Source organism: Gopherus evgoodei, chromosome 1 (genome assembly GCF_007399415.2).
Source record: "Gopherus evgoodei ecotype Sinaloan lineage chromosome 1, rGopEvg1_v1.p, whole genome shotgun sequence".
In the NCBI taxonomy this organism is placed as follows: Eukaryota; Metazoa; Chordata; order Testudines; family Testudinidae; genus Gopherus; species Gopherus evgoodei.
In genome coordinates this window covers 312400033-312415897 of record NC_044322.1, presented here as the reverse complement: position 1 = coordinate 312415897, position 15865 = coordinate 312400033, and the positions used below count along the sequence as shown (strand labels likewise).

General features: G+C 41.4%; 1 protein-coding gene across 5 annotated transcripts in view; it reads left to right on the top strand.

Annotated features, from left to right (window-relative positions):
• CNTN1 (contactin 1) overlaps nucleotides 1–15865 on the top strand; it is a 441096-nt gene that overhangs the window by 366518 nt on the left and 58713 nt on the right. For all 5 annotated transcript variants that reach the window (XM_030548963.1, XM_030548961.1, XM_030548962.1 and 2 more), the window contains 2 exons: nucleotides 1085–1319; nucleotides 8482–8585. In XM_030548963.1, coding sequence (XP_030404823.1) covers nucleotides 1085–1319; nucleotides 8482–8585 — 339 coding nt within the window. The remainder of the gene's footprint in view (nucleotides 1–1084; nucleotides 1320–8481; nucleotides 8586–15865) is intronic.

Below are 15865 nucleotides of genomic sequence, written 5' to 3'. Positions count from 1 at the left end.
TTCCAGAAGTGTTATCCCCGATTCAGCCAGAAGCATCACTGATCAGTGACATGAGTAGGGCCCTACAGGGCAGGGCCGCTCAGAGTGGGGGGGCAAGTGGGCAATTTGCCCCAGATCCTGGGCCCCACAGGGGCCCCCAAGAGAGTTTTTTGTGGGCCCTGGAGCAGGGTCCTTCACTCACTCTAGGGGCCAGCTTCTTCCACTTTAGGTCTTCGGTAGCGGGGGGTCCTTCCGCCCCGGGGCGGATGGACCCCCCTAACACCAAATTACCACCGAAGCGGGGGCCCCCCGCTGAAGTGCCAGGTCTTCAGCGGTAATTCGGCAGTGGGTCCTGGAGCGGAAGGACCCCCCCGCCGCCAAATTGCCGCCGAAGCAGGGGCCCCCTGCCGCTGAAAACCCCAGGCCCCTGAATCCTCTGGGCGGCCCTGCTCCAAGGTGCCATAAAGATGATGGATGGTAGTCCATGTGGATCTGAGGAATGTCTGAAATCTTTAGAGAATGAAATTCTGGCAACACTGATGCTAAAGCAGTTGAATGGATAGCACCCTACCTGCTCTGAGAATTTGCCATTACCCCTAAGTATGGGAAATAAATCATCATGAAGATATTTATGATATAATGGGAGGTATGAATCCATTGCTAATAATTGTCTGTGTTTGGAGCCTGTGATAGACATCTGTGAGTTACACACTCATTCCCTCTGTCCCTCTCACACACACGCGCACACAGAGTCTATAGTACATACTCATTGCCACTCGTCATTTCTTAAAAAGGTATATTTTGCTGGCTGCAGCTGAATATAGTTTTAAAACAAAATCATCTTAGCCTTCTCTGGCTGGAGACAGCATGACATGCATTTCTGTACTACTGGATCAAAAGCAGAAGTTGAACTTGAATTTTATTATTACCAGATGTAGTCAGTGACGGAGATGGTGTGCTTCTGAAGTGGACGGAAGCAAATCAGAGAATGTAATTTCAGTGCAATATTTTTGCAATTTATATGTGGAGAAATATTTTTAAACTTCTAATTAGTGATCCACTGGTTAACCATAAAGTGTTAATTCTTAGTTTTTTGTCTCTTCAGCCTTTGTCAAGAGAGTACCACTTTGGCAAGAATTTTGGTTACATAGTAGCCTTTAAACCATTTGGTGAAAAGGAATGGAGAAGAGTTACAGTTACCAATCCTGATATTGGCCGATATGTGCACAAAGATGATTCTCTGCCCCCCTCAACAAAGTTTCAAGTAAAAGTGAAAGCATTTAACAACAAAGGGGATGGACCGTTCAGCCTTGTTGCCATCATTTATTCAGCACAAGATGGTGAGTAAAATTTATATATTAAAATCTACAATAAGGGCCTGATCCAGCACTAACAAAGTCAAGGGGACCAGGGTCAGGGCAAGTGAAATGAACCTTCAATGAGTAGGGTCATTCTTGGTCATCACTCCTGAAGTTCTTACTCAGGCAAAACTCCCATGAGAGTTTGTCTGAGAGTATGTCTACACTGCAGCTGGTAACATGCTTCTCAGTGCAGGTAGACTGACAGGTGCCAACTCTTCTTGTGCTAGCATGCTAAAAATAGCAGCGAGGCCATGGGCAGTGGCTTGGGCTAGCTGCCAAAGTACCTACCCAGTGGGCTGCGTGAGATTGTACTTGGACAGCTAGTTTGAGTCCCTACCTGCGCTGTGGCCATACTGCTATTTTGCATCTAGTTTAAGCAGAGCTAGCACATGTCTGTCTAAATGCACTGGGAAGCATGCTCCCAGCTACAGTGTAGACATACCCCACATGAAGAACTGTAGGACAATGCCCCTGGTGGGCAGAATAGCAGTGAACTAACAACCCTCAAAGAAATTCACCTAGCAAATACCCATTCTCAACCATTGTACAGCTAGTTAAAAATAAAGGATTTGGGGAACTGGAAAAAAAGTGCCTCCTTCCACATTTGTTGTCTGAAACATGGCATTGTGATACTACAGTTGTATTTGGGTCATCCTCATTAATGCAGTATGATTGATGCACATATTGAAAGGTGAATTGTTATGTCTTGCTAAGGAAAACTAGAAAATAAGTACTCAAATTAAATTTAAATTTCTTTTTAAAAAAGAAACCACTCCTGCTATCTTGTAATACACAGGTGAGTTTTTAGTGAGAATTACTGTCCAAAACTGTCTAGGACAGTTAGTGGCAGAGTATTTCAGATATTTCAATTATAAGATTGATATTCATAACTGAACGAATGGAAGCAAAAATGCTGTTAGTTACACTTTTCCATACGCTTTAGTAGTAGTCAGCTTTATTCTAAAATAAAGTAGTAGTACATGTTTTGCTCGTTAACTGATGGTAGTAAATCCTATCAGTCTCAATATAACGGCTGTGGTATTTAAGCGTACTACTGCAGAGGAATGATTAATTTGGTTAAGTTTTCAAGCCTGTTCAAATTCTAATACTTATTCTTCCATGCTCTTTTATTCCAGTTTAGACATTAAAGCAATCAGGTGAATAATTAAATGAAAACCCTTGACATTTGACTAAAACCTTCTTTTCCTTAATCCTTGCTGGAATTATTTCAAATTCAGCAATCTGCAGGATTTCAGTTAGAAATGTCATTTCCTCTCCTGAGTGGAAGAAAGCATTAGAAAAAGGTAAACCTTAGAGCAGAATAATATAGGTAATAATATATAACAAAAATATTACACTATAATGTCTGCTGCCAGAATTACAAAGCAGAAATGTAAAGAATTGCTCAATATTTTCATGTCGCAGAACAGAATCTGCTTCACCAAAGCAGAACTCCATCTACTGAAATGAGAGCAAAGAGCCAAAAGGTGGGACCAGATAACAAGGCCACATTCTCGCACTTCAGACTCCATTCTCATCTCAGTGTACTTTATAGGAGATTTATGTTTGTACCTCCCATTAGCTCTAATGGGAACTTTGTATACAAATCACCCACACACACAGAGAGAAACATAGAATAGACCCTTTTATTTCTTATGATAATTCAGGATCCACACTAGCAACACTTAGCTAATGTGATTAATACTGATCCTAGTTATCAGAGAAGTGTACCTTAGGATATCATCTTTAACAGCTGCTGCAGCAACAGAATGATTATTGTTGTAGTAGTGTAAATGAATGAATATGTTGCTGATACCCAAATAACATTTCAGTATCCCTTCATTTCTCAGAACATTGTCAACATCTGACTTGTAAGTTTCCAGGCCTGTTAGTGAAGTGCTAAATGTATTTCTTCTAGAAAAAAATAACTACTAAAAGCAAAAATTAATAATAGGAACATTAAACATGCACCTGAAATATAATTGTGTTATATATGTAAACTGCCTGTATGATAGTAGCAAAATTGTTTGTTTTCTGAGTTCAGCTGTTTAATAGAGCCATCATGCTCATGTGACCAAACACCTTGGGAGCAGCAAGCAGGTGTAGCTCCAGAAAAATTAGAGAAAAGGAAATGAACAGTAGTACTGACTTTCAGAAAATGAAAGAAAAATAATCTTGGTGGTTGCCACCCTATAACTCTAGTCCTAGCAAAATAACTCTGCACCTGCACAGAGAAACACTAAGCATTCAAGATCATATTATGCCCATCGCAGCCACTAAGGTAGGTTGAGGACATGAAAGGGAGGGGAGGCGCTGATGGAGCTCAGCCTCCAGTTGCTATGATGAAGACGGTTATCAGCCGTTCTGTACCATCTGCCGGGAATGATCGAGAGTCATTCCCATTTTTACCCAGGCGCCCCAGGGCGTCCTCACCGAGGCCAGCCAGGAGCATTCACGGGCTGATGATGACGGTGGATAGCAGTCATATTTTACTGTCTGTCACCAGGAAGGGGATGCTGGTGTTCAGCACTGCAGCACCCCGTCTACCAGCAGCATGCAGTAGACGTAGAGTGACATTGAAAAAAGGCGAGAAACTTTTTTTTCCCTTTTCTTTCAGGGGGGAAGGGTGTAAATTGACGACATATACCTTGAAACACCCAGGAAAATGTTTTTGACCCTTCAGGCATTGGGGGCTCAGCCAAGAATGCAAATGCTTTTTGGAGACTGCGGGGACTGTGGGATAGCTGGAGTCCTCAGTACCTCCTTCCTCCCTCCCTCCATGAGTGTTCATTTGATTCTTTGGCTTTCCATTACACTTGTCACACAGCACTGCGCTGTGGCCTCTGTCTATCGTAGCTTGGAGATTTTTTCAAATGCTTTGGCATTTCGTCTTCTGTAACGGAGCTCTGATAGAATAGATTTGTCTCCCCATACAGCGATCAGATCCAGTATCTCCCGTACGGTCCATGCTAGAGCTCTTTTGGGATTTGGGACTGCATCGCCACCTGTGCTGATCAGAGCTCCATGCTGGGCAAACAGGAAATGCAATTCAAAACTTCTCGGGGCTTTTCCTGTCTACTTGGCCAGTGCATCCGAGTTCAGATTGCTTTCTAGAGCGGTCACAATAGTGCAGTGTGGGATACCAATACTGGCCAATACTGTCGATTTGCAGCCACGCTAACCCTAATCCGACATGGCAATACCGATTTCAGCTCTACTCCTCTTGTCGGGGAGGAGTACAGAAACCGGTTTAAAGAGCCCTTTATATCGATATACAAGGCCTCGTTGTGTGGACGGGTGCAGGGTTCAGTCAGTTTAACGCTGCTAAATTTGGTTTAAACGCGTAGTGTAGACCAGGCCAAAGTAACTACTTCCTTCCCTAGAGCACCAGTAAAGGAGGGACCCAAAATTTCACTGTAGGTATCAGGGAGCTCCAAACATTGTCTACAACAGGGGTCGACAACCTATGGCACGCGTGCCAACGGTGGGACGTGAGCTGATTTTTAATGACACGCCGAGCTCGCAGCCGCTGGCCACACTCAGCCCGCCGCCAGCCTGGGTGAATGGAACCGCAGGCTGGCAGTGGGCTGAGCAGGCTGGCGGCTGAGACCCCGCCTGGCAAGGGGCCAGCAGCCGGAACCGAAACCCAGCCGTAACTCAGAACCAACCAATGCTGGGGCGCAGCGCGTGGCACACTCTCAGCTGGGGGGGCTGCTTGCTGCCGGAACTCTCCTGCAGGCTGGCGCTGGCAGCCGAAGCAGCAGGCAGTCAGGCAAGTGAAAGGGGCCGGCGGGAGGCATGGTGGAGGTGCCCGCATCCCAGCCTGTCCTGCTGCCCCTCTCTCGCCACTGTGGCTGGACACCAGGGCACTGCAGGCACGTGCCAGCCCTGCAGCCCCTGGGGGAAGAGAGAGGCAGGCCAGAAGGTCTTCTGCAGGGCCGGCTCCAGCATTTTTGCCGCCCCCAGCATTTTTGCCGCCCAGAGCAAGAAAAAGAAAAATAGCCACGATCGCGATCTGTGGCAGATCTACCACCACTGCTTCAGTCTTCCGTGGCTGGTCCTTCCCTCAGTGAGGGACCCGCCGCCAAAGAGCCAGACATGCCCCCACTCTCCTTTGGCTACTCCAAGCACCTGCTTGCTGGGCTGGTGCTGGAGCCGGCCCTGGTCTTCTGCTGCCTCCCCCCATTTGCCTGCAGATGCAGTGCCCCCACACAGCTGGCCCACAGCTCCCTTGCCAGAAACAGGAACAGCATGGTGCAGGGACCCATCCACCATCCAGGTAACCCAGCTGCAACCAGGACTGTCCCAGGCCAGCCCCAAGTCCCTGTCCCCCCGGGACTCTCCCTACACCCCCCAACCTCCTGCTCTGAACCTCTCACGCCACCCAACCTTGACTCCTACACCCCCCATGCTCCCTGACTCCTGGACCATCCACATCCCCACCCCCTGCCCTGATCCCCAATCCCTTGCTCTGAGTGCTTGCCCACACATCCCAGCCCCTGATCTCCTCCACTCCAAGGGAGGTTGTAATACAACAGTACCTATAAGAAATTTAAGTTACTTTTACCCCTGCCAGAACCCCAGACCAGCAGTGGATTGAGCGGGGCCAGTGGCAGGCTGAGAGGCTCAGCCCGCTGCCGGTCTGCGGTTCTGGCCACCAGCCCCTCGCCAGCCAGTATCCAGACTTCCAGCCTCACTCAGCCCACTGCTGGCCTCGAGTACCGGCAGCCAGCCTGGGGCTCTGCTCCTGGCCTCAGCCACTCCCTGCTGTGGCGCCCATTAGAAAACTCAGCAAGGACAAGGCTCACACAAAACTGATACGATCGGCATTTTAATTTTATTTTAAATGAAGCTTCTTAAATATTTTTAAAACCTTATATACTTTAAATACAACAGTTGTTTATTTATATAATGTAGACTTATAGAGAGAGACCTTCTAAAAACATTAAAATATTTTGCCGGCACACGAAACCTTAAATTAGAGTGAATAAATGAAGACTCGGCACACCACTTCTGAAAGGTTGCTGACCCCTGATCTACAACATTAGCAGCCTCAAAGGAGAATGCATATGTGCACAGCCATGGCCCTGTTCACCCAGCACATTGGCAAGCCAGGGCTGCAGGGAAATCCAGCATACACCTTTCCAACAGGTGAGCAAGAGGCAGTGCACACTACAGGCTCCTGAGACCCCTGCAGGCATTGGGACTTGTATAGTTGTGAAGATTCCCTGGAGCTTTACCCTGCATGGAGCCACACAGAGTTTACCCTCTCACTGCCCTGACAGTACCTAATTCCACAAGGTTTCCTTTATAGGATAACTGAACTATGAGCAATAAGCAGCATGTTTTTGATAAAGAATACATCTTGTGAGGCAAACTGAAATGCTTTTTTTATTGCAGAATTGGAAAATGACGGAGTGGATGTCATTTATTTGAACTATAATGTGAAAATGGACTGTCTGCAAAATAGTGTAAATAGCAAATAAGAAGCAAAATTAGTATTATTGAAGGGGGCGTAAATAAGCTTAAGAGGGTGAAATATGAAAAGTAACATTCAGATTGTCTCATCAAGATAATCACCCTGACAGTAAGAACTATTCGGCCCAAGTGAAATTATGGAAACCTGTGATTTGGGCATTTAAATCTTGGGCATTGAACAAAACACTACCAAATGGTACAATGAGAAGCAATCCTGCATTGGCATTGAGATGGACGAGATAACCTGGTCTCTTCCATCTCTAATGCCTGCACAGCTATGATTCAGCAAATGATAAGGCTACAGATAGGCAAGGCAACTTATCAAATGTATTGCAAGAGATTTTAAAGCTACATAATCATGATATATACTTTCATTGCTACTGAGTTATGTGTTTAGGATTATAATTAGACATATATAGCTTTATGACTAGACATCTTTATTAATTTTAGCACACTAGTTTTATTCTGTGATTCCATGTGTTTCATGCAAACGTATGTAATGAAATTGCATTAGCAGTAGTTATACTTAGAACTAAAACTTTAGATTGTGGTGTTTGTGCTTACTTAAATGTTTGTAACTGAGAAAATATCCTTAACATCAGTGCATCATTTTTTTTAAAAAGTTATACATTTGAATTATTAACTGTTAGTGAAAGACAATTAAAAAGAGTAACTTTGCACATAAGATTATTTTGTTACCTTAGATACTTCTCATAAGAAATGTAACTGTTTTTTTTTTCCTGAATAGTGGCTGTTTTGATACATAGTTGATTTGATGCCCAGTTGGAAGATTAAATATATGAAAGCTTTCCTGTGCTGAGGCAGCAGTGGCTGTCTGTTGCAACTTGTTTCAAAAGACCCATAAAAGACAACTGATCTTAGCTTGAAAATGGAATCTTTGATAGATTCTGTGCGCTGTTTATGCATTTTTACATTCATTAGCTCCTTTTAAATGCAAGCAATAGAGTGAAATTGGCAGCTTCTTCTAACTAAACGAACACTTATTGTTTTGGCACTACAAGTTAATTTTTAAATAAAAAGAAAACTTTTCACATTAAAATGGTCTGATTGTGCATTTGGCAATGCAAGGTCAGATTTTTAAAGTTAAGCACACATAAACATTTGCATGTGTCCAACTTACATGCACAAATACCTGATGTGAATGCACATGCATATTCAGTTAGACACACAACTAGCCCACTGCATGCATAATTGTCTGACTTGCATACACATAATGTACAGTATGTTATATCTGCATGCATAAGAAGCAAATAAATATTTGCATGCAATTGACTTTGAAAATGTGGCCTACAGTTTTTAATGTGAGAAACACTATACAGCTGAGTAAAAGATCAGTGGTTTTTTTGGTTCTGTCTGTTTTTATTTGAGCATATTTTTAGTTTATTAAACTTTCACTTTGGAACCTGCTAAAGCTAACAAATATTTAATATAGGCCTAATCCTGAGATCCTTACTCTACTTTTTCTCAGTCCTGTCTAAAACAAATGCCCAATGAAATTAGAGTTTACCTAAGTAAACACAGGTTAAAGACCTGAGGACTTGGCCTTGTGAAAATGAGAAAATAATATGAAATATTGCAATAAAAGACCGTGCAAGTAAATATTACAATGCACTTGATGGGGTTGAATGTTTTCCATTTCCAGCTCCTACTGAACAGCCTAGAAATGTGAATGTAAAAGTCTTATCATCTTCTGAAATCTCCGTTTCCTGGGAGCATGTTTTTGAGCAATCTGTTGAAGGATATCAGGTGAGTTCAGAAGTGACACTTATATCTTCACATTCATTTAAATACAGTAATTGATTATGCACAGGCAATACACACTGTCATATTCTAACTCTTAATGCTCAGCATTAATTGATGTTTGCTGTACAAATTTGATTCTCTACCTATTAGATGTTTCATATAACGTATAATATTTTGATACTAAAATATAAGACTTTTGGTCAAATTCCCCTACTTGTGTATATCTTCATATATCTTCAGAACTCCACAGAAGAATTTTTCCAGTTTATACCAATAGAGGATCTGGCCCATAAATGTCTCAAAACATGTTCAGAATAAGTTTTGGGTGTAAAACATTCACTGTACACTGTAATGTCTTTGTCAGTGCAGAAACAGACTTGTAAGTAACTAATGGGCCACTACATTATCAAATGATCAGGTATAGTAATTATTTTTAAATATCACCAACAGAATTTATAGTAACTTGGAAACAGATGCTGCAGCCTGAATATGGTCAGTAGAAGATGCAGAATCCTGGGATTTTAATGTGCAGGTGGAACAGGATTTGAGAGAGTCTGTCTGCATCTTCTGCCTGCCATCCAGCATTGGTGCACCCTAGCAAGAAGGAATTATTTGGGAGCAGGGTAGGGCTACTGGGTCCACAACAACCCAAATCCACCAGTGAAACCTTTTCTTACTCTCCTGCAAAAAAAGAGCACAACAGCTAGAGAGCTGCTGCGATGAAACAGATGTGGAAGTTGTCATGGAGCAGCCCAGCAGAGAGTGGGTTTCTTCCCGCACATACACAGTAGCCGCTGGAGAACTCTGCAGCATATAGTGTGTTTACTTCAGCAGTAAAGGATTTGGGTCTTGCTAAGTTAATGACTTGCTTTGCAATTTTAATTCTCTGACATATGATATTTACCTACATGCTGTAAAAAGAGCATATGCAAATTCAGAATAGTCTCATAAAATGCATCAATTAGAGGTGTCAGTTGCCCTGTGAATCCCAGTGGGGTGTTAATTCCAACATCCACTGCTCTGGAGGGAGCTCATCAACATCACCGCAGCAGAGGATTCTCTTTGTGTCCCAGCCTACCTACACAAGCAGATGTACATCAGCTGCTGGGGTGAATATGGGTGACCTCTTCTGCTGCTTGTGATGGGAGAAGGCGGTATTATCCTACTGGGGAGGGGAGGAGGACCCTTTGCCACTGCCAGTAAAGGGAGCTTCAGCACGGGGGCAGGACCACTGGACAGCGCTACAGGGAGGTCTGTGTCCTGGACTGTCTTAATCCAAGCCTGGAAGGGGTGCTAATTTGATCAAAGTAAAGTTATTTAAAAACTGGAATGCATACTCTCGGGTTTCATTTATTTATTTACTTACATTATTGTCCATTTCTAACACAATTTATAAAAATACCTAGTTAAATCAGAATACTTCCTCCTTTTCATTTTAATCCTTCATATTCCATGAAAAAAAGCTCTCTCAGGACATAACTGGCACTATATATTCAAGAGTCGAAGAGTTGGGGATACTGGGAGAAAAGTAGTTGAAGGCATTTTACCTGTGATACTAGCCTTTTCACACCATGAGGAGTCAGGTTTTCTTGACACTAAAGCAGGCACTCATGACTACTGCACTAGCATTGATGAGTGTGAACTGATACATTTTTGCCATTACTGAGGTGTGTCCTCAACTCACACCTAAATGAAAGATAAAATATGAACTAGCTCCCTCTATACAGAGAATGTACGATTTATGAGCTGCTCAGTACGTGCAGTTCTAATGGGAATATATATTTCCTGCTTCTTACGTGTAGTAAATATATTGTTTGGCTTTTATTATACAGGTTTATGGTTATGAAACTGTTCTGTGGGATTTTTTTTTACTAGGCACTAAGTGTCCTCACTAATATCAATTAAGTATATTAAATGAGTAAAATATAATTGGATTTTGTATCTTTAGTCATATTTCTTGGAAATGACATAGATAAATATGAAAGATTTGATTGCAAATTCCATGATTCTAGTATGTAAGCTTTATTGCTGCTTTATTTTGTAGCATACTTTGGGTTGTACAACTGGCCAACATAAAATATTTGTTCTGTAACGATAAGGAATATTTCTATAACTTTTTTTTTCATGTCAAGCTCACACAAGGATCATATAGGACTTCTTTCTTGATATCTCTCCCATGCTTACAAAGGGTTAGATTCTCTGCTGTGCAGGATCATGTGGACACACCAGAGGCACGGGACCACAGGGGAGTTAAGGGTGTTTTCCTGAACCTAGGGATTTGCAGGGGGTGCTAATCTATGATGGCATGTGATGACCTACATTGGGCCAGAGACTATCAGACAACCCCCTCCTCAGACTTGGCTCAACCCTTCCAGTGAGAGCTGGAGTTGGGTTGCCACAAAACTGTCAGTGCCTACTGAGGATTCCCTTACCCTGGGGATTCCTACTTGGATAGTCCAAGACACCACAAAAAAGAAGGAACTGATCCCAAAATTTGACCTAAAATCTTTTAATGAAAAAATTCAGTTTGTGATGCAAATGTAATGAACAGACTGGACAACTGAACAAGCTAGTGGCAATGAGGGAATGTAATTTTGCATATTATTTTAATTGAACCAGAGTACAGGATGACCAGAGAAAAGGAAAAAGAGTAGCGATCAAGTGCTCCAGGGATTTTATAAAGGGGGCAGTGTTAGTGTCTCAGCACTCAAAGGAATAAGTCATGGTTTCCAAAAATAAATATCATGACCTAGGTATATAGTCATGTTTGTATCCTAAGTAGATGGGTACTGTATAGACTGTATAGCTGTATAGACTCTGAGTTTAATACATACAAATCACATTGTCACAGTGGTTAAATCTAAGTCATTTGAACCAAGATTCAATGTATTTGGAATTTAGGTTAATTTAATTTTTAAATGATCTTATTCCTGCAAGGAATTTAATTTGCATCTCAGTGGAGTGGCTTAAAGTTTCTTTCCCTTTTCTAGCTCAAATTGTTTAACAACTCCATATTACTTATTTTATTGTACACCTAGCTGTACAGCTTGTAGATGAATTGGAGGAATATAGACAATTTCTCCCAGGTGAGAGGGGTTCAAGGACTTTGGGCAGTTGTCCAGTGATCAACAAAAGCTTTAGTGTGTTCATCAGCCCTAGATAAAACATGCACTTAACATATCAAAGTATACCAAAAAATGAAGGAGTGAACCCCTGGCAGTCACTGTACAGGTTTGCATTTCATGGCAACATCACCACCACAATTATCATTAATCAGACCATAACACACAGACATTTGACCACCTACTATTTCACAGATGTCACTTTGCAGCAGACTCAGGTCCATTTGGAACTTCATGGCAGAAATGGAGAGTGTGCTCAGATCCCCTTGTTCCAATTGCACAGGCCCCAACTTAAGCCAAAGGAGAAATACCTCAAGCTGTTAATAGCATAGGGCACACAGTTGAGGAGTTGTGGTTCTAGCCAGTAGAAGGCAGAGGTCCATATACAACACTTCATTACAGTATTATGGAATCAAAATACTACTCTGAGACTAAGCAACTATTTAGAAAGATATGCGATTATCTATACCAGAGAGGATCTCTGTCTGAGAGATGCATATTGTTTGTTTCTCCACATTGTAATAATACCTCAGTAAGGAAAAAGCCTGGATATTTAAAAGATTGACATAGAAGTAATTTTAGTTCATATTTTAATAAAATAGGTCAATGATACAGTCTAGTCATTTTAAAGCCTAAACATGAACATTTTCTCTCCAGTATTTAAGCACCACAAAAATCCGTTTTTCTTATTTTTTGTTTGGTTGGTTGGTTGAGTTTTTTTTTTTTCCTGTAGAAGCATGGAAATATGTGAATATTTTGGTGCCCTTTACAAGGGATTCCTATGCCAAGACTCTGGCTTTGTCTAGATAGAGTGCTGAAGTGACCTGGGTCTGAGTTGGGTTACTAAGGCTTCCAGCTTCTCCTGAATTCTCAGCCCCCCTTTTCATTGCTCACTTCACAACACATGCTTCTCAAACAGGATCATCATAAAACTGATGTTTCCTAAGCTTAAACTAATGCTGTTCTGTCAAATATCCAGCAAATGTTACCAGCAAGCATCATCACTAACCCTAGCCTTTCATAGATTTTAGTTTTTGCCTTCAAAGAACAGGGAGCCTTACTGGGCCCAGTCAGTGAAACTTTTCTAGAAATGTCACACATAGATCTCCCAGATGGCAGCACACAACATTTCCTCCAAGTCCTGTTTTACTTCCCAAAAGAATGTATTGACATTGTGTATATATTTCACCTAAATGTATTTCAAGAAAATTCCAAGTGGTGGCTGCTACTGGACTAAATTTCCAAAACTCTGTGCAGCATGTTCATTTCTATAATCAGAAAAATACATGTGCTTGCATGCTGTAAACCATGTTTAAAGTGGGAGCCAATTTGGTCAGCGTATGCATGTGCAATTATATCTATATTGTGAAAGAGTTGGTAGAGCCATGATGGTAATCTTATGCTTATAATGATCATAGTATGGACAGCTTGTATTATTACTATTGACGGGCAAACTTATGTAAGCATTGACAATAGACTTTGATGTGTAAATTAAATTAGGAAAGCCTTGGTTCAATTATTTTGGCTGCTAAAATGCCCCTCTAGGCATTTGAATTAGAAGGGAAACTCTTCTACTGTCACCACTCATTCAGCTATAGTGCAGACCTGGGGGTAGAAGAAAGTTAAACGGTTTAACTTAAACACTTAAGAGAAACATCAAGCCTTGCCAACCAGCAAGTTGTATCATAATTTGTGAGTGGGAGAGTAGCAGTGGTAGGAGCTGGAGAAACAAGCCAACACAACCTCTCCCAACATATTTTTGGAGTCTCCTTAAAGTGAAATATCTAGGGAACAAAACATAATGCCAGCTGAAAAGAAGACTAAGCCAAATGTGGCTTGACAGCAAAATAGGAATGCTTATGTTATCAGAACATTCTGTATCAGTTCTGTTTGAGGCCTCCTAGATTATAAAGCCAGAAAGGATGATTGTGACCTAATCTGCCATACTGTATAATACAAGCCATGAGACTTCCCAGAATTAATTCCTGTTTGGACCAGAGCACAGCTTTTAGAAAAACTTCCTATCTTGATTTAAAAATTTTCAGGAATGCAAAATTCACCACAACCTCTGGGAAGTTGTTCCAGTGGTTAAGTACCCTCACTATTAAAAAGTGCACCTTATTTGTAATTTGAATCTATCTGGCTTCAGCTTCTAGCCATTGGATCTAGTTATACCTTTGTCTGCTAGATTGAAGACTCTCCAAGGAAAGGTTTACTTAAAGCAGGGGTTCTCAAACTGGGGGTCAGGATCCCTCAGGGGGTCACGAGGTTCTTACATGGGGGGTCGTGAGCTGTCAGTCTCCACCCTGAGCCCTGCTTCGCCTCCAGCATTTATAATGGTGTTAAGTATATAAAAAAGTGTTTTTAATTTATAAAGGGGGGTCACACTCCGAGGCTTTCTATGTGAAAGGAATCACCAGTACAAATTTTGAGAACCACTGACCTAAAGAATGGAATAGTTTAATAATAACATTAACCTCTTTCTTAAAGGAAGGCTTAAAAGGATTCTGTTGTGGTAGCAGCTAAAATAATTTACAAGGAAGGTGGGAGCAGAGCAAAAATGCACAGACTAAAAGTACTTGAAAAACAAAATGCTATGGACCTCGTCCTCCACAGCTTGTGCCTTTTGTAGTTGCTTACACCTGTGCAAACTGTGCTACCAATTGATATTGATAATGTTTTACTCTCATGTTGCACAGTTGTGAATGATTCTACAAGATAGTGGTGAATTGGACCCTGTGTAGTATCATCAAAAATCATTTCATAATGACCAGGATTTGTAATAATTGGGTACCTTGTATTTCCTTCCTAAATATGTGTTTTGGTGCTTAAATAAATGACCTCCGAAGTTCAGAGAAAACTGCTGGGTGATCAGCACTTCAGAAAATCAAGTCAACTTATTTAGTTGCCTACATATGGACACAGGAGGCTAGTCATAGGCATCCATTTTTGAAAATCACAGATAATATCTTTAATATCTATCTTTAATAGAGTTGTCCAGGCTATTTTCCATAGAAATGTATGAGACAAAAATACGATAGGATATTTTTTAAAAGTACTGTTGCTAACACAGCTAACCACAACTTGGTTTTGGCCTGCTAATAGTCTCGGGGAATACCTACAAAGAATAGGGAAGGAAAGGAGGAACATCCACTGAGAGGGGCACTAAAGAAACCATCATAGGTAGATGGAGAACCAGGAGTGGGCAGATTCTTGCAAGCTTAAGAATAGGGTGTTAAGTAGGAGAGGATGATTGACAGATTGAAAGAAGCTGGTAGGTCAAGGAGAATGAAGATGAAGTAGAGGCCCTGAGATGAAGAGGTCATTAGAGTAATTGGGAAGTTGTGAGTGTTTGCATATGTGTCCAAATTCTACTGAGAATTGTTTTAGTAGAGTGGAAATATTGGAAGGCATCCAGTACAGAGCTCAAGGAGAGGAAGTGAGTGCATTGGTTTTAGATTGCACATTCAGTGAGTTTACAGGTAAGAAGGAGAGGAAAGAGATTGGGTAGAAGAGGGTATAAATCCTGTTCCCTTTCTAATAAAAACGTCTGTCAACTCAGTGATGACCTAGTATTAAATCCCTGAGTTGCCCCTGACATTGGCATTAATGGACTGGTCTGAATATATATTCTTGAATGTATAATTTAAGTTGATACAAAGAAAAGAGGGCAGAGGAGAATTTTGAGGGGAAGGAGAAGAGGAAACTAGGGAACCTATACAAAGTAGGTTGTGGACTGCTTGTCAGTGTTTTCCCCCTGGTCTTATGTGGTTTAATAGTGATTAATGGTATTGTTGGGGGGAGAGTGAAATAAAAGATAAGAATGCACAATATTTTTAAAGAGAGGGGAAATTATAACAATTTATAAACACTCTTAAAACATTAATATTATAGAAAAGTCACTTAAATATTAAGTTTAAAAACGCATACAGTATTGGACACTTCTTCAGTTTAACCATTTAAGCCTCATTACTTAGCTAAAGTGCCTCCTAAAAGACAAGAGCAGATTTAAAAAAAACAAGTAAGTTCTGATAACAAGTCAGTTTATTAAGTATGTGATAGTGCTTTGATGTCTAAGTTCAATGCATGTTCAGTCTGTTAAACACAGTTCCCAGAGGAATGAGCAGGAAATAGATATCAGGTTGGGTGTTGTAGATCCCT